Raw genomic sequence first — 21662 nt, 5'->3', positions numbered from 1 at the left:
TAGAGTAAACTACTATCCCCTACAGTGAACTACTATCCCCTACAGTGAACTACTATTCCCTACAGTGAAGTGAACTACTATCACCTACAGTGAACTACTATCCCCTACAGTGAACAACTGTCCCTTACAGTGAACTACTATCCCCTACATTGAAGTGAACTACTGTCCCCTACAGTGAACTACTATCCCCTACAGTGAACTACTATCCCCTACAGGGAAGTGAACTACTATCCCCCTACAGTGAACTACTATCCCCTACAGTGAACTACTATCCCCTACAGTGAAGTGAACTACTATCCCCTACAGTGAACTACTATCCCCTACAGTGAACTACTGTCCCCTACAGTGAACTACTATCCCCTACAGTGAAGTGAACTACTCTCCCCTACAGTGAACTACTATCCCCTACAGTGAACTACTATCCCCTACAGTGAACTACTATCCCCTACAGTGAAGTGAACTACTATCCCCTACAGTGAACTACTATCCCCTACAGTGAACTACTGTCCCCTACAGTGAACTGCTATCCCCTACAGTGAAGTGAACTACTATCCCCTACAGTGAACTACTATCCCCTACAGTGAACTACTATCCCCTACAGTGAAGTGAACTACTCTCCCCTACAGTGAACTACTATCCCCTACAGTGAACTACTATCCCCTACAGTGAAGTCAACTACTATCCCCTACAGTGAAGTGAACTACTGTCCCCTACAGTGAACTACTATCCCCTACAGTGAAGTGAACTACTGTCCCTACAGTGAACTACTATCCCCTACAGTGAAGTGAACTACTGTCCCCTACAGTGAACTATTATCCCCTACAGTGAACCACTCTCCCCTACAGTGAACTACTGTCCCCTACAGTGAACTACTCTCCCCTACAGTGAACTACTCTACTCTACAGTGAACTACTATCCCCTACAGTGAACCACTATCCCCCACAGTGAACTACTATCCCCTACAGTGAGTGAACTACTGTCCCTACAGTGAACTACTATACCCTACAGTGAACTACTCTCCCCTACAGTGAACTACTGTCCCCTACAGTGAACTACTCTCCCCTACGTGAACTACTATCCCCTACAGTGAACTACTATCCCCTACAGTGAACTACTATCCCCTACAGTGAACTACTATCCCCTACAGTGAACTACTATCCCCTACAGTGAACTACTGTCCCCTACAGTGAACTACTATCCCCTACAGTGAACTACTCTCCCCTAGAGTAAACTACTATCCCCTACAGTGAACTACTATCCCCTACAGTGAACTACTCTCCCCTAGAGTAAACTACTATCCCCTACAGTGAACTACTATCCCCTACAGTGAACTACTATTCCCTACAGTGAACTACTATCCCCTACAGTGAAGTGAACTACTATCACCTACAGTGAACTACTATCCCCTACAGTGAACAACTGTCCCTTACAGTGAACTACTATCCCCTACATTGAAGTGAACTACTGTCCCCTACAGTGAACTACTATCCCCTACAGTGAACTACTATCCCCTACAGGGAAGTGAACTACTATCCCCTACAGTGAACTACTATCCCCTACAGTGAACTACTATCCCCTACAGTGAAGTGAACTACTATCCCCTACAGTGAACTACTATCCCCTACAGTGAACTACTGTCCCCTACAGTGAACTACTATCCCCTACAGTGAAGTGAACTACTCTCCCCTACAGTGAACTACTATCCCCCACAGTGAACTACTATCCCCTACAGTGAACTACTATCCCCTACAGTGAAGTGAACTACTATCCCCTACAGTGAACTACTATCCCCTACAGTGAACTACTGTCCCCTACAGTGAACTGCTATCCCCTACAGTGAAGTGAACTACTATCCCCTACAGTGAACTACTATCCCCTACAGTGAACTACTATCCCCTACAGTGAACTACTATCCCCTACAGCGAAGTGAACTACTCTCCCCTACAGTGAACTACTATCCCCTACAGTGAACTACTATCCCCTACAGTGAAGTTAACTACTATCCCCTACAGTGAAGTGAACTACTGTCCCCTACAGTGAACTACTATCCCCTACAGTGAAGTGAACTACTGTCCCCTACAGTGAACTACTATCCCCTACAGTGAAGTGAACTACTGTCCCCTACAGTGAACTATTATCCCCTACAGTGAACCACTCTCCCCTACAGTGAACTACTGTCCCCTACAGTGAACTACTCTCCCCTACAGTGAACTACTCTACTCTACAGTGAACTACTCTCCCCTACAGTGAACTACTCTACTCTACAGTGAACTACTCTCCCCTACAGTGAACTACTGTCCCCTACAGTGAACTACTCTCCCCTACAGTGAACTACTGTCCCCTACAGTGAACTACTATCCCCTACATTGAAGTGAACTACTGTCCCCTACAGTGAACTACTATCCCCTACAGTGAACTACTATCCCCTACAGTGAACTACTCTCCCCTACAGTGAACTACTGTCCCCTACAGTGAACTACTCTCCCCTACAGTGAACTACTATCCCCTACAGTGAACTACTATCCCCTACAGTGAACTACTATCCCCTACAGTGAACTACTCTCCCCTACAGTGAACTACTATCCCCTACAGTGAACTACTCTCCCCTACAGTGAACTACTCTCCCCTACAGTGAACTACTATCCCCTACAGTGAATTACTATCCCCTACAGTGAACTACTATCCCCTACAGTGAACTACTATCCCCTACAGTGAACTACTATCCCCTACAGTGAACAACTGTCCCCTACAGTGAACTACTATCCCCTACAGTGAACTACTCTCCCCTACAGTGAACTACTATCCCCTACAGTGAACTACTATCCCCTACAGTGAACTACTATCCCCTACAGTGAAGTGAACTACTCCCCCTACAGTGAACTACTATCCCCTACAGTGAACTACTATCCCCTACAGTGAACTACTATCCCCTACAGTGAACTACTATCCCCTACAGTGAACTACTATCCCCTACAGTGAACTACTGTCCCCTACAGTGAACTACTATCCCCTACAGTGAAGTGAACGACTGTCCCCTACAGTGAACTACTATCCCCTACAGTGAACTACTATCCCCTACAGTGAAGTGTACTACTGTCCCCTACAGTGAACTCCTCTCCCCTACAGTGAACTGCTCTCCCATACAGTGAACTACTCTCCCCTACAGTGAACTACTATCCCCTACAGTGAACTACTATCCCCTACAGTGAACTACTATCCCCTACAGTGAACTACTATCCCCTACAGTGAACAACTGTCCCCTACAGTGAACTACTATCCCCTACAGTGAACTACTCTCCCCTACAGTGAACTACTATCCCCTACAGTGAACTACTATCCCCTACAGTGAACTACTATCCCCTACAGTGAAGTGAACTACTATCCCCTACAGTGAAGTGAACTACTGTCCCCTACAGTGAACTACTATCCCCTACAGTGACCTACTATCCCCTACAGTGAACTACTATCCCCTACAGTGAACTACTATCCCCTACAGTGAACTACTATCCCCTACAGTGAAGAGAATTACTGTCCCCTACAGTGAACTACTATCCCCTACAGTGAACTACTCTCCCCTACAGTGAACTACTATCCCCTACATTGAAGTGAACTACTGTCCCCTACAGTGAACTACTATCCCCTACAGTGAACTACTATCCCCTACAGTGAACTACTCTCCCCTACAGTGAACTACTATCCCCTACAGTGAAGTGAACTACTGTCCCCTACAGTGAACTACTATCCCCTACAGTGAACTACTCTCCCCTACAGTGAACTACTATCCCCTACATTGAAGTGAAGTACTGTCCCCTACAGTGAACTACTATCCCCTACAGTGAAGTGAACTACTGTCCCCTACAGTGAACTACTATCCCCTACATTGAAGTGAACTACTGTCCCCTACAGTGAACTACTATCCCCTACAGTGAAGTGAACTACTGTCCCCTACAGTGAACTACTATCCCCTACAGTGAACTACTCTCCCCCACAGTGAACTACTATCCCCTACAGTGAACTACTATCCCCCACAGTGAAGTGAACTACTATCCCCTACAGTGAACTACTATCCCCTACAGTGAAGTGAACTACTCTCCCCTACAGTGAACTACTGTCCCCTACAGTGAACTACTATCCCCTACAGTGAAGTGAACTACTGTCCCCTACAGTGAACTACTATCCCCTACAGTGAACGACTCTCCCCTACAGTGAACTACTATCCCCTACAGTGAACTACTATCCCCTACAGTGAAGTGAACTACTATCCCCTACAGTGAAGTGAACTACTATCCCCTACAGTGAACTACTATCCCCTACAGTGAAGTGAACTACTCTCCCCTACAGTGAACTACTGTCCCCTACAGTGAACTACTGTCCCCTACAGTGAACTACTGTCCCCTACAGTGAACTACTGTCCCCTACAGTGAACTACTATCCCCTACAGTGAAGTGAACTACTCTCCCCTACAGTGAACTACTATCCCCTACAGTGAAGTGAACTACTGTCCCCTACAGTGAAATACTATCCCCTACAGTGAAGTGATAGATGTAATCTACAGGATGATAGATGTAATCTACTCCTCCATTAGGATGATATATGTAATCTACACCTCCATTAGGATGGTAGATGTAATCTACAGGATAATGGATGTAATCTACTCCTCCATTAGGATGATAGATGTAATCTACAGGATGATATATGTAATCTACAGGATGATAGATGTAATCTACACCTCCACTAGGATGATAGATGTAATCTACTCCTCCGTTAGGATGATATATGTAATCTACACCTCCATTAGGATGGAAGATGTAATCTACAGGATAATGGATGTAATCTACACCTCCATTAGGATGATAGATGTAATCTACAGGATGATATATGTAATCTACTCCTCCATTAGGATGATAGATGTAATCTACAGGATGATAGATGTAATCTACACCTCCACTAGGATGATAGATGTAATCTACTCCTCCATTAGGATGATTGATGTAATCTACAGGATGATAGATGTAATCTACACCTCCATTAGGATGATAGATGATAGATGTAATCTACACCTCCATTAGGATGATAGATGTAATCTCAACCTCCATTAGGATGACAGATGTAATCTGCTCCTCCATTAGGATGATAGATGTAATCTACAGGATGATAGATGTAATCTACTCCTCCATTAGGATGATTGATGTAATCTACAGGATGATAGATGTAATCTACACCTCCATTAGGATGATAGATGATAGATGTAATCTACACCTCCATTAGGATGATAGATGTAATCTAGTCCTCCATTAGGATGATACATGTAATCTACTCCTCCGTTAGGATGATAGATGTAATCTACAGGATGATAGATGTAATTTACTCCTCCATTAGGATGATAGATGTAATCTACTCCTCCATTAGGATGATAGATGTAATCTACTCCTCCATTAGGATGATAGATGTAATCTACACCTCCATTAGGATGATAGATTAAATCTACTCCTCCATTAGGATGATAGATGTAATCTACAGGATGATAGATGTAATCTACTCCTCCATTAGGATGATAGAGATAATCTACTCCTCCATAAAATTAGATTTAATTTACCTGTCACATATGTTATCCTGTTGTTGTCTATAGTCATTACCTGTCATATATGTTATCTTGTTGTTGTCTATAGATCCTCAATCTCACACAAATGATCATGGAACCTATCGCGTACCACCCTAAATCTGTAAAAACGGGCACCCTCATAGATATCACCCTGACCAACCTGCCCTCTAAATACACCTCTACTGTCTTCAACCAGGATCTCAGCGATCACTGCCTCATTGCCTGCGTCCGTAATGGGTCCGAGGTCAAACGACCACCCCTCATCACTGTCAAACACTCCCTAAAAAACTTCAGTGAGCAGGCCTTTCTAATCAACCTGGCCCGGGTATCCTGGAAGGATATTGACCTCCTTCCGTCAGTAGAGGATGCCTTGTCGTTCTTTAAAAGTAATTTCCTCACCATCTTAAATAAGCATGCCCCACTCAAAAAATGTAGAACGAAGAAAAGATATAGCCCTTGGTTCACTCCAGACCTGATTGCCCTTGACCAGCACAAAAACATCCTGTGGCGTACAGCATTAGCATCGAATAGCCCCCATGATATGCAACTTTTCAGGGAAGTTAGGAACCAATAAACACAAGCAGTTAGGAAAGCAAAGGCTAGCAGAAATTTGCATCATGTAGCACAAACTCCAAAAAGTTCTGGGACACTGTAAAGTCCATGGAGAATAAGAGCACCTCCTCACAGCTGACCACTGCACTGAGGCTAGGAAACACTGTCACCACCGATAAATCTACGATATTCGAGAATTTCAATAACCATTTTTCTATGGCCGGCCATGCTTTCCACCTGGCCACCCCTACCCTGGTCAACAGCTCTGCACCCCCCACAGCAACTTGCCCAAGCCTCCCCATTTCTCCTTCACCCAAATCCAGATAGCCGATGTTCTGAAAGAGCTGCTGAATCTGGACCCCTACAAAACAATCTGGACCCTTTCTCTCTAAAACTATCAGCCGCAATTTTTGCAACCCCTATTACTAGTCTGTTTAACCTCTCTTCTGTATCGTTTGAGATCCCCAAAGATTGGAAATCTGCCGCGGTCATCCCCCTCTTCAAAGGGGGGGACACTTTAGACCCAAACTATTACAGACCTATATCTATCCTACCCTGCCTTTCCAAGGTCTTCAAAAGCCATTTCGAAGCCAACCGTACCTTCTCCGCTATGCAATCTGGTTTTCGAGCTAGTCATGGGTGCACCTCAGCCACGCTCAAGGTCTTAAATCATACCATAACCGGCATCGATAAAATACAACACTGTGCAGCCGTATTCATCAACCTGGCCAAGGCTTTCGACTCTGTCAATCACTGCATTCTTATCGGCAGACTCAACAGCCTTGGTTTCTCAAATGACTGCCTTGCCTGGTTCACCAACTACTTCTCAGACAGAGTTCAGTGTGTCAAATCGGAGGGCCTGTTGTCCGGACCTCTGGCAGTCTCTATGAGGGTGCCACAGGGTTCAATTCTCGGGCCGACTCTCTTCTCTGTATACATCAATGATGTCGCTCTTGCTACTGTTGATACTTTCATCCACCTCTATGCAGACGATACCATTCTGTATACTTCTGGCCCTTCTTTGGACACTGTGTTCACAAACCTCCAGACGGGCATCAATGCCATTACAACTCTCCTTCCGTGGCCTCAAACTGCTCTTAAGTAAAACTAAATGCATGCTCTTCAACCGATCGCTGCCCGCACCTGCCCGCCCGACCAGCATCACTACTCTGGATGGTTCTGACTTAGAATATGTGGACATCTACAAATACCTAGGTGTCTGGTTAGACTGCATACTCTCCTTACAGACTCACGTCATACATCTCCAATCCAAAGTTAAATCTAGAATTGGCTTCCTATTTCGCAACAAAGCATCCTTCACTCATGTTGCCATCCTGCCGATCCTCGACTTCGGCCATGTCATTTACAAAATAGTCTCCAACACTGTACTCAACAAATTGGATAATAGTCTATCACAGTGCCATTCGTATTGTCACCAAAGCCATATATACTACCCACCACTGCGACCTGTATGCTCTCGTTGGCTGGACTTCGCTTCATACTCATCGCCAAACCCACTGGCTCCAGGTCATCTACAAGTGCTAGGTAAAGCCCCGCCTTATCTCAGCTCACTGGTCACCATAGCATCACCCACCATTAGCATGTGCTCTAGCAGCTATATCTCACTGGTCACCCCCAACGCCAATTCCTCCATTGGTCGCCTTTCCTTCCAGTTCTCTGCTGCCAATGACTGGAACGAACTGCAAAAATCTCTGAAGCTGGAGACTCATATCTCCCTCACTAGCTTTAAGCACCAGCTGTTAGAGCAGCTCACAGATCACTGCACCTGTACATAGCCCATCTGTAAACAGCCCATCTAACTACCTCATCCCCATACTGTATTTATTTATTAATCTTCCTCCTTTGCACTCCTTTGTATCTCTACTTGCACATTCATCTTCTGCACATCTACCATTCCAGTGTTTAATTTTAATTACTTCACCACCATGGCCTATTTATTGCCTTACCTCTCTTATCCTCCCTCATCTGCACATGCTGTATATAGATGTTTCTACTGTATTATTGACTGTATGTTTGTTTTATTCCATGTGTAACTCTGTGTTGTTGTTTGTGTCAAACTGCTTTGCTTTATCTTGGCCAGGTCGCAGTTGTAAATGAGAACTTGCTCTCAACTAGCCTACCTTGTTAACTAAAGGTGATTTAAATGTTTTTTTAAATACCAACCTATTCTACAGATATCTATCAGTAGGTCTACATACAAACCTATTCTACAGTTAGATGTCAGTAGGTCTACATACAAACCTATTCTACAGTTAGATATCAGTAGGTCTATATTAAAACCAATTCTACAGCTAGCTATCAGTTGGTCTACATCTAGCTATCAGTAGGTCTACATACAAACCTATTCTACAGCTTGCTATCAGTAGGTCTACATACAAACCTATTCTACTGAATGTAAAAGACACAAAAACTAAACTTAAGAACAGGAAGCATAGAAGATAGAGCATATAGAACAGATCCACCGGTTCTAGACTTACTTTCAATGAGAATGACATATCTATAACTCACAATTCTATATGAATTTGATCGGGACGCCCAATAACTTACATATTGCAGCTTTAAATAGTGAAGTAAAACTTTTTAAACATAAACTACACTACCATACTTTAAAGAGTTATAAAGAGTACCGATAGAGGGACACAGAGAGACACAGAGAGACAAAGAGAGACAGACAGAGAGACAGACAGAGAGACAGAGATAGACAGAGAGACAGAGAGACAGACAGAGAGAGAGATAGACAGAGAGAGAGACAGAGAGATAGAGACAGACAGAGAGAGAGAGAGACAGAGAGAGACAGAGACACAGAGAGACAGACATAGAGAGAGACAGAGAGCCAGAGAGAGAGACATAGAGAGACAGACAGAGAGAGAGACAGAGACAGAGAGAGAGACAGAGAGACAGACAGAGAGAGAGAGACAGAGAGAAAGAGAGAGAGACACAGAGACAGGCAGAGACACAGAGAGACAGACACAGAGACAGACAGAGAGAGACAGAGAGAAAGACAGACAGAAAGACAGACAGACAGAGAGAGAGAGATAGACATAGAGTGACAGACAGAGAGAGAGAGAGACAGAGAGAGAGACATAGACAGAGAGAGAGAGAGACACAGAGAGACACAGAGAGTAAAGATATGATACCTGCGTCTGTATGCGGTTTAGTCCTCTACACCACAGTATCTGTCCTCGTCGTAGCTCTCTCTCAGCACAGTCAATCTCTCCCTCTTCGTCTCCTTCGTCCATCTCTTCCTCTTCCTCCACCGCCGCCATCGCTGCCCCCGCCTCCTTCAGACATGGTAATTGGTCGCTGGGAACCGTGGCGATCACCTGTCCCCCGACAATGTACACGGAGACAGTCGTCAGACGAAAAAGGTGGTACTATTCTACACACAAGTAATGCATTACACACACGTACACACACTGTCTAAAAGGCCTGTCTAAAAGGCCTGTCTAATAGGCCTGTCTAATAGGCCTGTCTAAAAGGCCTGTCTAAAAGGCCTGTCTAATAGGCCTGTCTAATAGGCCTGTCTAAAAGGCCTTTCTAATAGGCCTGTCTAATAGGCCTGTCTAATAGGCCTGTCTAATAGGCCTGTCTAAAAGGCCTGTCTAAAAGGCCTGTCTAATAGGCCTGTCTAATAGGCCTGTCGAAAAGGCCTGTCTAATAGGCCTGTCTAAAAGGCCTGTCTAAAAGGCATGTCTAAAAGGCCTGTCTAAAAGGCATGTCTAATAGGCCTGTCTAATAGGCCAGTCGAAAAGGTCTGTCGAAAAGGTCTGTCGAAAAGGTCTGTCTAATAGGCCTGTCTAATAGGCCTGTCTAATAGGTCTGTCTAAAAGGCCTGTCTAATAGGCATGTCTAATAGGCCTGTCTAATAGGTCTGTCTAATAGGCCTGTCTAATAGGTCTGTCTAATAGGTCTGTCTAAAAGGCCTGTCTAATAGGCATGTCTAATAGGCCTGTCTAATAGGTCTGTCTAATAGGTCTGTCTAATAGGCCTGTCTAATAGGCCTGTCTAAAAGGCATGTCTAATAGGTCTGTCTAAAAGGCCTGTCTAATAGGCCTGTCTAATAGGCCTGTCTAAAAGGCCTGTCTAATAGGCCTGTCTAATAGGCCTGTCTAATAGGCCTGTCTAATAGGCATGTCTAATAGGTCTGTCTAAAAGGCCTGTCTAATAGGCCTGTCTAATAGGCCTGTCTAATAGGCCTGTCTAATAGGCCTGTCTAAAAGGCCTGTCTAATAGGCCTGTCTAATAGGTCTGTCTAAAAGGCCTGTCTAATAGGCCTATCTAAAAGGAATGTCTAATAGGCCTGTCTAATAGGCCTGTCTAATAGGCCTGTCTAAAAAGATGTTCCTCTATCTATGACTCTACAGTGCATTTTCTATATTAGCGGGTTAGGGGTTAGGGTTAGGGTTAGGGCTGGGGTTAGGGGTTAGGGTTAGGGCTGGGGTTAGGGTTAGGGTTAGGGCTGGGGTTAGGGGTTAGGGGTTAGGGTTGGGTTTAGGGTAAGGGTTTGGGTTAGGGGTTAGGGCTGGGGTTAGGGTTAGGGGTTATGGTTAGGGCTGGGGTTAGGGCTGGGGTTAGGGTTGGGGTTAGGGTTAGGGTTAGGGGTAAGGGTTAGGGCTGGGGTTAGGGTTAGGGTTGGGGTAAGGGTTGGAGTTAGGGTTAGGGTTGGGGTAAGGGTTGGGGTTAGGGTTAGGGTTGGGGGGTTGGAGGGTTGGGGCAAGGGTTGGGGTTGGGGTTAACGGTTAGGGTTAGGGTTGGGGTTAGGGTTGAGGTTGAGGTTAGGGCTAGGGGTAGGGGTAGGGGTTAGGGTTGGGGTTAGGGTTGGGGTTAGGGTTAAGGTTAGGGCTAGGGGTTAGGGTTAGGGTTAGGGTTGGGTGCGGGCCCCAGATTTGGACTTTATCACATAACCTATAGTCAGGTGGTTGCGGATGGGTTATTAGCAAACAGCTGACCCGTGCATCACTAACACACACACTGACCTGTCCCCAGAGTAGTTCTCCCACTCCAACGAACAGACACCAGAGCCACTGTTCCACGCTGAGAGGAGCACAGCTGAACGGCTTGCCTCCCCACTGGACGATCACCACCTAGGGAACATAACATACACTACATTACCAACAGGACGTGGACACCTGCAGTCTGTATATAGACTTTTTGTTTTCTTTTGTTCTACTGTATTATGGACTATGTTTTGTTTACTCCATGTGTAACTCTGTGTTGTTGTTTGTGTCGCACTGCTTTGCTTTATCTTGGCCAGGTCACAGTTGTAAATGAGAACTTGTTCTCAACTGGCCTCCCTGGTTTTTTAAATTCCAAAATCATGGGCATTAATATGGAGTTGGTCCCCCCTTTGCTGCTATAACAACCTCCACTCTTCTGGGAAGGCTTTCCACTAGATGTTGGAACATTGCTGCTATAACAGCCTCCACTCTTCTGGGAAGGCTTTCCACTAGATGTTGGAACATTGCTGCTATAACAGCCTCTACTCTTCTGGGAAGGCTTTCCACTAGATGTTGGAACATTGCTGCTATAACAGCCTCCACTCTTCTGGGAAGGCTTTCCACTAGATGTAGGAACATTGCTGCTATAACAGCCTCCTCTCTTCTGGGAAGGCTTTCCACTAGATGTTGGAACATTGCTGCTATAACAGCCTTCACTCTTCTGGGAAGGCTTTCCAATAGATGATGCAGGACTTGCTTCCATTCAGCCACAAGAGCATTAGTGAGGTACAGTAACAGCACTTACAGTTGGCCAGGGCACCTTCCACTTTACAATAACAGCACTTACAGTTGGCCAGGGCACCTTCCACTTTACAATAACATCACTTACAGTTGGCCAGGGCACCTTCCACTTTACAATAACATCACTTACAGTTGGCCAGGGCACCTTCCACTTTACAATAACATCACTTACAGTTGGCCAGGGCACCTTCCACTTTACAATAACATCACTTACAGTTGGCCAGGGCACCTTCCACTTTACAATAACATCACTTACAGTTGGCCAGGGCACCTTCCACTTTACAATAACATCACTTACAGTTGGCCAGGGCACCTTCCACTTTACAATACCATCACTTACAGTTGGCCAGGGCACCTTCCACTTTACAATAACATCACTTACAGTTGGCCAGGGCACCTTCCACTTTACAATAACATCACTTACAGTTGGCCAGGGCACCTTCCACTTTACAATAACATCACTTACAGTTGGCCAGGGCACCTTCCACTTTACAATAACATCACTTACAGTTGGCCAGGGCACCTTCCACTTTACAATAACATCACTTACAGTTGGCCAGGGCACCTTCCACTTTACAATAACATCACTTACAGTTGGCCAGGGCACCTTCCACTTTACAATAACATCACTTACAGTTGGCCAGGGCACCTTCCACTTTACAATAACATCACTTACAGTTGGCCAGGGCACCTTCCACTTACAATAACATCACTTACAGTTGGCCAGGGCACCTTCCACTTTACAATAACATCACTTACAGTTGGCCAGGGCACCTTCCACTTTACAATAACATCACTTACAGTTGGCCAGGGCACCTTCCACTTTACAATAACATCACTTACAGTTGGCCAGGGCACCTTCCACTTCACAATAACATCACTTACAGTTGGCCAGGGCACCTTCCACTTCACAATAACAGCACTTACAGTTGGCCAGGGCACCTTCCACTTCACAATAACATCACTTACAGTTGGCCAGGGCACCTTCCACTTCACAATAACATCACTTACAGTTGGCCAGGGCACCTTCCACTTCACAATAACAGCACTTACAGTTGGCCAGGGCACCTTCCACTTCACAATAACAGCACTTACAGTTGGCCAGGGCACCTTCCACTTCACAATAACAGCACTTACAGTTGGCCAGGGCACCTTCCACTTCACAATAACAGCACTTACAGTTGGCCAGGGCACCTTCCACTTCACAATAACATCACTTACAGTTGGCCAGGGCACCATCCACTTCACCTCACGCACGTCCGTGCATGCGTGTGTGTCAGTGTGTGTGCGTGTGTGTCCGTGCGTGCGTGTGTGTCAGTGTGTGTGCGTGTGTGTCAGTGCTTGCGTGCGTGTCCGTGTGTCCATGTGTCCGTGCGTGCGTGCGTGTCCGTGTGTCCATGTGTCCGTGCGTGCGTGCGTGTGTGTCCGTGTGTCCATGTGTCCGTGCGTGCGTGCGTGTGTGTCTGTGTGTCCATGTGTCCGTGTGTCCGTGCGTGTGTGTCCGTGCGTGCGTGCGTGTGTGTCCGTGTGTCCGTGCGTGCGTGCGTGTCCGTGTGTCCGTGCGTGTGTGTGTGTCCATGTGTCCATGTGTCCGTGTGTGCATGCGTGCGTGTGTGTCCGTGTGTCCATGTGTCCGTGCGTGCGTGTGTGTCCGTGTGTCCATGTGTCCGTGCGCATGTGCGTGCGTGTGTGTCCGTGTGTCCATGTGTCCGTGTGTCCGTGCGTGTGTGCTTGTGTGTCCGTGTGTCCGTGCGTGTGTGTCCTTGTGTCCGTGCGTGTGTGTCCATGTGTCCGTGCGTGTGTCCTACCTGGATAACTAAGGTTCCGAACACGATAGAACAGAAGATTGGGTTCGAGAAGATTCCGTCGAAGACGTTGCGTTCTCCGTGGATCTTCCTGGCGTTGATCTCATTAAAGAGCTGCATAAGGACGAAGGTGTTGAAAATGATGGTGTAGTGTTCTGACGGAGGGGAGTGGAGCGGAGCTTTACGACCACTGTCTATGTTGAAGATACGCTCTCCTAAAGGAGAGAGGAGAGGAGAGGGAGGAGAGAGGAAAGGAGAGGGTAGAGAGGAGGAGAGTGGAGAGGGAAGAGAAAAGGAGGGTAGAGAGGAGGAGAGTGGAGAGGGGAGAAGAGGAAGAGGAGGAGAGCGGAGAGAAGGAGAGGAAAGGGAGGGAAGAGGAGAGATAAACTGTCAAAAAATTATTAAGTTCTTATGGAAAAGAGAACTGGAGGCAAGATGATGAATGAGGACAGGGAGGAGAATGAAAGTAATGGATAGGAAGAAATAGGAGGAGAGAAAAAGTGTGTGTGTGTGTGTGTGTACCTATAAACAGGAGACTAAAGATAATGATGAGCTGGTAGACTCCGTGACCCAGGATGTTCTTCAACATCGTCAAGGAGATGAGAGGGTTGTTGCGGCCGTAGGGTTTACGTAGCAACAGGGACTCTGTGGGTGGTTCTGTTGCTAGGGCAAGAGAGGCGAAGGTATCCATGATGAGGTTAACCCATAACATCTGGACTGCTTTCAGAGGAGAGTCCTGGGGGGGGCAAGAGGGTTGGTGGGGGGAGGAGAATGTGTGAAAAGCCACTGTTGACACCCACAATGTGTGTGTGCATTTGTGTGTGAGCGTGTGTTTGTTACCTGTGTGATGCATGCCCCAGGGAAGGCCACTATGACAGCCACCACGTTGACAGTCAGCTGTGTGTGTTTGTTACCTGTGTGTGTGTGTGTGTGTTACCTGTGTGATGCAGGCCCCAGTGAAGGCCACTATGACAGCCACCACGTTGACAGTCAGCTGTGTGTTTGTTACCTGTGTGTGTGTGTGTGTGTGTTTGTTACCTGTGTGATGCAGGCCCCAGTGAAGGCCACTATGACAGCCACCATGTTGACAGTCAGCTGTGTGTGTTTGTTACCTGTGTAATGCAGGCCCCAGTGAAGGCCACTATGACAGCCACCACGTTGACAGTCAGCTGTGTGTTCGTTACCTGTGTGATGCAGACCCCAGTGAAGGCCACTATGACAGCCACCACGTTGACAGTCAGCTGTGTGTTTGTTACCTGTGTAATGCAGGCCACAGTGAAGGCCACTATGACAGCCACCACGTTGACAGTCAGCTGTGTGTTTGTTACCTGTGTGATGCAGGCCCCAGTGAAGGCCACTATGACAGCCACCACGTTGACAGTCAGCTGTGTGTTTGTTACCTGTGTGATGCAGGCCCCAGTGAAGGCCACTATGACAGCCACCACGTTGACAGTCAGCTGTGTGTTCGTTACCTGTGTGATGCAGGCCCCAGTGAAGGCCACTATGACAGCCACCATGTTGACAGTCAGCTGTGTGTTTGTTACCTGTGTGATGCAGGCCCCAGTGAAGGCCACTATGACAGCCACCACGTTGACAGTCAGCTGTGTGTTTGTTACCTGTGTGATGCAGGCCCCAGTGAAGGCCACTATGACAGCCACCACGTTGACAGTCAGGTGTGTGTTCGTTACCTGTGTGATGCAGGCCCCAGTGAAGGCCACTATGACAGCCACCACGTTGACAGTCAGGTGTGTGTTCGTTACCTGTGTGATGCAGGCCCCAGTGAAGGCCACTATGACAGCCACCACGTTGACAGTCAGCTGTGTGTTTGTTACCTGTGTGATGCAGGCCCCAGTGAAGGCCACTATGACAGCCACCACGTTGACAGTCAGCTGTGTGTGTTACCTGTGTGATGCAGGCCCCAGTGAAGGCCACTATGACAGCCACCACGTTGACAGTCAGCTGTGTGTTCGTTACCTGTGTGATGCAGGCCCCAGTGAAGGCCACTATGACAGCCACCACGTTGACAGTCAGCTGTGTGTTCGTTACCTGTGTGATGCAGGCCCCAGTGAAGGCCACTATGACAGCCACCACGTTGACAGTCAGCTGGAACTGGAGGAACTTCGAGATGCTGTCGTAGACGTTCCTCCCCCACATCACAGCCTTCACTATGCTACTGAAGTTATCGTCCGTTAATATGATGTCAGATGCCTCCTTGGCCACGTCTGTACCGGCTATACCCTGCAGAGAGAGAAGAGGTATGGTTAAATACTGGCTGAACCCTGCAGAGAGAGAAGAGGTATGGTTTAATAACGGCTGAACCCTGCAGAGAGAAGAGGAATGGTTTAATACCGGCTGAACCCTGCAGAGAGAAGAGGAATGGTTTAATACCAGCTGAACCCTGCAGAGAGAAGAGGTATGGTTTAATACCGGCTGAACCCTGCAGAGAGAGAAGAGGAATGGTTTAATACCGGCTGAACCCTGCAGAGAGAGAAGAGGTATGGTTTAATACCGGCTGAACCCTGCAGAGAGAGAAGAGGAATGGTTTAATACCGGCTGAACCCTGCAGAGAGAGAAGAGGTATGGTTTAATACCGGCTGAACCCTGCAGAGAGAGAGGAGGTATGGTTTAATACTGGCTGAACCCTGCAGAGAGAGAGGTATGGTTTAATACCAGCTGAACCCTGCAGAGAGAGAAGAGGTATGGTTTAATACTGGCTGAACCCTGCAGAGAGAAGAGGTATGGTTTAATACTGGCTGAACCCTGCAGAGAGATAGGTATAGTTTAATACTGGCTGAACCCTGCAGAGAGAAGAGGTATGGTTTAATACTGGCTGAACCCTGCAGAGAGAAGAGGTATGGTTTAATACCGTCTGAACCCTGCAGAGAGAAGAGGTATGGTTTAATACCAGCTGAACCCTGCAGAGAGAGAAGAGGTATGGTTTAATACCGGCTGAACCCTGCAGAGAGAAGAGGTCTGGTTTAATACTGGCTGAACCCTGCAGAGAGAGGGGTATGGTTTAATACCGGCTGAACCCTGCAGAGAGAGAAGAGGCATGGTTTAATACCTGCTGAACCCTGCAGAGAGAGAAGAGGTATGGTTTAATACCGGCTGAACCCTGCAGAGAGAGAGGAGGTATGGTTTAATACCGGCTGAACCCTGCAGAGAGAAGAGGAATGGTTTAATACCGGCTGAACCCTGCAGAGAGAGAGGAGGTATGGTTTAATACCGGCTGAACCCTGCAGAGAGAAGAGGAATGGTTTAATACCGGCTGAACCCTGCAGAGAGAGGAATGGTTTAATACCGGCTGAACCCTGCAGAGAGAGAGGTATGGTTTAATACCGGCTGAACCCTGCAGAGAGAGAGGAGGTATGGTTTAATACCGGCTGAACCCTGCAGAGAGAAGAGGTATGGTTTAATACCGGCTGAACCCTGCAGAGAGAAGAGGAATGGTTTAATACCGGCTGAACCCTGCAGAGAGAGGAATGGTTTAATACCGGCTGAACCCTGCAGAGAGAAGAGGAATGGTTTAATACCGGCTGAATCCTGCAGAGAGAGGAATGGTTTAATACCGGCTGAACCCTGCAGAGAGAGAGGTATGGTTTAATACCAGCTATATCCTGGAGAGGGAATTTAATTTATTTCACGTTTATTTAACCAGGTAGGCTAGTTGAGAACAAGTTCTCATTTGCAACTGCGACCTGGCCAAGAATAAAGCAAAGCAGTTCGACACAAACAACAACACAGTTACACATGGAATAAACAAACATACAGTCAATTATACAGTAGAAAAATCTATATACAGTGTGTGCAAATGAGGTAAGAAAAGAGAGGTAAGGCAATAAATAGGCCATGGTGGCAAAGTAATTACAATATAGCAATTAAACACTGGAATGGTAGATTGGCAGAAGATGAATGTGCAAGTAAAGATACTGGGGTGCAAGGAAGCAAGATAAATAAATAAATACAGTATGGGGATGAGGTAGTTGGATGGGCAATTTACAGATGAGCTATGTACAGGTGCAGTGATCTGTGATCTGGTCTGACAGCTGGTGCTTAAAGCTAGTGAGGGAGATATGAGTCTCCAGCTTCTGAGATTTTAGCAGTTCGTTCCAGTCATTGGCAGCAGAGAACTGGAAGGAGAGGCGGCCAAAGGAAGAATTGGCTTTGGGGGTGACCAGTGAAATATACCTGCTGGAGCGCGTGTTACGGGTGGGTGCTGCTATGGTGACCAGTGAGCTGAGATAAGGCGGGGCTTTACCTAGCAAAGACTTATAGATGACTTGGAGCCAGTGGGTTTGGCGACGAGTATGAAGCGAGGGCCAGCCAACGAGAGCATACAGGTTGCAATGGTGGGTAGTATATGGGGCTTTGGCACTGTTATAGACTATTATCCAATTTGTTGAGTACAGTGTTGGAGGCTATTTTGTAAATGACATCGTTGAAGTAGAGGATCGGTAGGATGGTCAGTTTTACGAGGGTATGTTTGGCAGCATGAGTGAAGGATGCTTTGTTGCGAAATAGGAAGCCAATTCTAGATTTAACTTTGGATTGGAGATGTTTGATATGGGTCTGGAAGGAGAGTTTACAGTCTAACCAGACACCTAGGTATTTGTAGTTGTCCACATATTCAGAACCGTCCAGAGTATTGATGCTGGATAGGCGTATATCCTTCCTGTTTGGCCCTGTCTGGGGGTGTCCTCGGATGGGGCCACAGTGTCTCCTGACCCCTCCTGTCTCAGCCTCCAGTATTTATGCTGCAGTAGTTAATGTGTCGGGGGGCTAGGGTCAGTTTGTTATATCTGGAGTACCTCTCCTGTCCTATTCGGTGTCTTGTGTGAATCTAAGTGTGCGTTCTCTAATTCTCTCTTTCTCTCTCTCTCAGAGGACCTGAGCCCTAGGACCATGCCCCAGGACTACCTGACATGATGACTCCTTGCTGTCCCCAGTCCACCTGGCTGTGCTGCTGCTCCAGTTTCAACTGACCTGAGCCCTAGGACCATGCCCCAGGACTACCTGACATGATGACTCCTTGCTGTCCCCAGTCCACCTGACCGTGCTGCTGCTCCAGTTTCAACTGTTCTGCCTTATTATTATACGACCATGCTGGTCATTTATGAACATTTGAACATCTTGGCCATGTTCTGTTATAATCTCCACCCGGCACAGCCAGAAGAGGACTGGCCACCCCACATAGCCTGGTTCCTCTCTAGGTTTCTTCCTAGGTTTTGGCCTTTCTAGGGAGTTTTTCCTAGCCACCGTGCTTCTACACCTGCATCGCTTGCTGTTTGGGGTTTTAGGCTGGGTTTCTGTACAGCACTTTGAGATATCAGCTGATGTACGAAGGGCTATATAAATAAAATTGATTTGATTTGATTTGATTTGATAGGCGGAAAGGTGCGGGCAGCGATCGGTTGAAGAGCATGCATTTAGTTTTACTTGCATTTAAGAGTAGTTGGAAAGAGAGTTGAATGGCATTGAAGCTCATCTGGAGGTCAGTTAACACAGTGTCCAAAGAAAGGCTAGAGGTATGCAGAATTGTGTCGTCTGCGTAGAGGTGGATCAACGAATCACCAGCAGCGAGAGCGACATCATTGATGTATACAGAGAAGATAGTCGGCCCGAGAATTGAACCCTGTGGCATCCCCATAGAGACTGCCAGAGGTCCGGACAACAGGCCCTCCGATTTGACATATTGAACTCTATCAGAGAAGTAGTTGGTGAACCAAGCGAGGCAATCATTTGAGACACCAAGGCTGTCGAGTCTGCCAATAAGAATGTTGTGATTGAGAGTCGAAAGCCTTAGCCAGGTCGATGAATATGGCCGCACAGTAATGTCTCTTATCGATGCCGGTTATGATACCATTTAGGACCGTGAGCGTGGCTGAGGTGCACCCATGACCAGCTCCGGATTGCATAGAGAAGGTACGGTGAGAATCGAAATGGTCTGTTTGTTAACTTGGCTTTCGAAGACCCTAGAAAGGCAGGGTAGGCCAGATATAGGTCTGTAGCAGTTTGGGTCTAGAGTGTCTCCCCCTTTGAAGAGGGAGATGACTGTGGCAGCTTTCTAATCTATGGGAATCTCAGACGATACGAAAGAGAGATTGAACAGGCTAGTAATAGGGGTTGCAACAATTTCGGCAGATCATTTTAAAAAGAGACGGTCCAGATTGTCTAGCCCGGCTGATTTGAGGGTCCAGATTTTGCAGCTCTTTCAGAACATCAGCTATCTGGATTTGGGTGAAGGAGAAATGGGGGAGGATTGGGCAAGTTGCTGTGGGGAGTGCAGGCTGTTGACCGGGGTAGGGGTAGCCAGGTGGAAATCATTGCCAGCCGTAGAAAAATGCTTACTGAAATGATCAATTATTGTGGATTTATCGGTGGTGACAGTGTTTCCTAGCCCCAGAGCAGTGGGCAGATGGGAGGAGGTGCTCTTATTTTCCATGGACTTTACAGTGTCCCAGAACTTTTTTGAGTTTGTTCTACAGGATGCAAATTTCTGTTTGAAAAAGCTAGCCTTAGCTTTCCTAACTGCCTGTGTATATTGGTCCCTAACTTCCCTGAAAAGTTGCATATCGCGGGGGCTATTCGATGCTAATGCAGAACGCCACAGGATGTTTTTGTGCTGGTCAAGGGCAGACAGATCTGGAGTGAACCAAGGACTATATCTATTCCTAGTTCTAAATTATTTCAATGGAGCACTCATATTTAAGATGGTGAGGAAGGCACTTTTAAATAATAACCAGGCATCCTCTGCTGACGGGATGAGGTCAATGTCATTCCAGGATTCCCGGGCCAGGTCGATTAGAAAGGTCTACTCGCTGATGTGTTTTAGGGAGCGTTTGACAGTGATGAGGGGTGGTCGTTTGACCGCAGACTCATTACGGACACAGGCAATGAGGCAGTGATCACTGAGATCTTGGTTGAAAACAGCAGAGGTGTATTTGAAGGGCGAGTTTAGGTAGGATGATATCTATGAGGGTGCCCATGTTTACGGATTTGGGGATGTACCTGGTAGGTTCATTGATAATTTGTGTTAGATTGAGGGCATCAACCTTAGATTGTAGGATGGCCATTAAGCATGTCTCAGTTTAGGTCACCTAGCAGCACGAGCTCAGTAGATAGATGGGGGCAATCAATTCACATATGGTGTCCAGGGCACAGCTAGGGGCAGTGGGTGGTCTATAGCAAGCGGCAACGGTGAGAGACTTGTTTCTGGAAAGGTGGATTTTTAGAAGTAGAAGCTCGAATTGTTTAGATTGCAACACTGCCCCCTTTGGCAGTTCTATCTTGGCGGAAAATGTTATAGTTAGGGATGGAGATTTCAGGGTTTTTGGTGGTTTTCCTAAGCCAGGATTTAGACACGGCTAAGACATCCGGGTTGGCAGAGTGAGCTAAAGCAGTGAATAGAACAAACTTAGGGAGGAGGCTTCTAATGTTAACATGCATGAAACCAAGGCTTTTACTGTTACAGAAGTCAACAAAAGAGAGCACCTGGGGAGTGGGAGTGGAGCCAGGCACTGCAGGGCCTGGATTAACCTCCACATCACCAGAGGAACAGAGGAGGAGTAGGATAAGGGTGCGGCTAAATGCTATATGAACTGGCTGTCTAGCATGTGCGGAACAGAGAGTAAAAGGAGCAGGTTTCTGGGAACAATAGCATGGTTTCATGGCATAATGTACAGACAAAGGTAAGGTAGGATGGGAGTACAATGGAGGTAAACCTGGGCATTGAGTAATGATGAGAGAGATATAGTCTCTAGAGACGTTTAAACCAGGTGATGTCATCGCATATGTAGGAGGTGGAACAACATGGTTGGTTAAGGCATATTGAGCAGGACTAGAGGCTCTACAGAGCAATAAGACAGTAATCACTAATCAGGACAGTAATGGTACGAGGCATATTGATATTAGAGAGAGGCATGCGTAGCCAAGTGAACATATGGG

At 46.7% G+C, this 21662-nt stretch overlaps 1 protein-coding gene across 3 annotated transcripts in view; it reads right to left on the bottom strand.

Annotated features, from left to right (window-relative positions):
• Positions 1–21662, bottom strand: part of LOC109882373 (plasma membrane calcium-transporting ATPase 3) — a 220816-nt gene that overhangs the window by 67358 nt on the left and 131796 nt on the right. For all 3 annotated transcript variants that reach the window (XR_004205175.1, XM_031803547.1, XM_031803548.1), the window contains exons 22-26: positions 15765–15956; positions 14241–14454; positions 13722–13933; positions 11152–11259; positions 9313–9498 (exon numbers count right to left, since the gene is read on the bottom strand). Coding sequence is in view for 2 of the 3 variants with exons in the window: in XM_031803547.1 (XP_031659407.1) it covers positions 9313–9498; positions 11152–11259; positions 13722–13933; positions 14241–14454; positions 15765–15956 (912 nt within the window). In the remaining variant the exon portion in view is untranslated. The remainder of the gene's footprint in view (positions 1–9312; positions 9499–11151; positions 11260–13721; positions 13934–14240; positions 14455–15764; positions 15957–21662) is intronic.

The sequence above is a fragment of the Oncorhynchus kisutch genome, linkage group LG24, assembly GCF_002021735.2.
Source record: "Oncorhynchus kisutch isolate 150728-3 linkage group LG24, Okis_V2, whole genome shotgun sequence".
Classification (NCBI taxonomy): Eukaryota; Metazoa; Chordata; class Actinopteri; order Salmoniformes; family Salmonidae; genus Oncorhynchus; species Oncorhynchus kisutch.
Note: the sequence above shows the minus strand (reverse complement) of the source record. Positions and strands in the feature narration are given on the sequence as shown.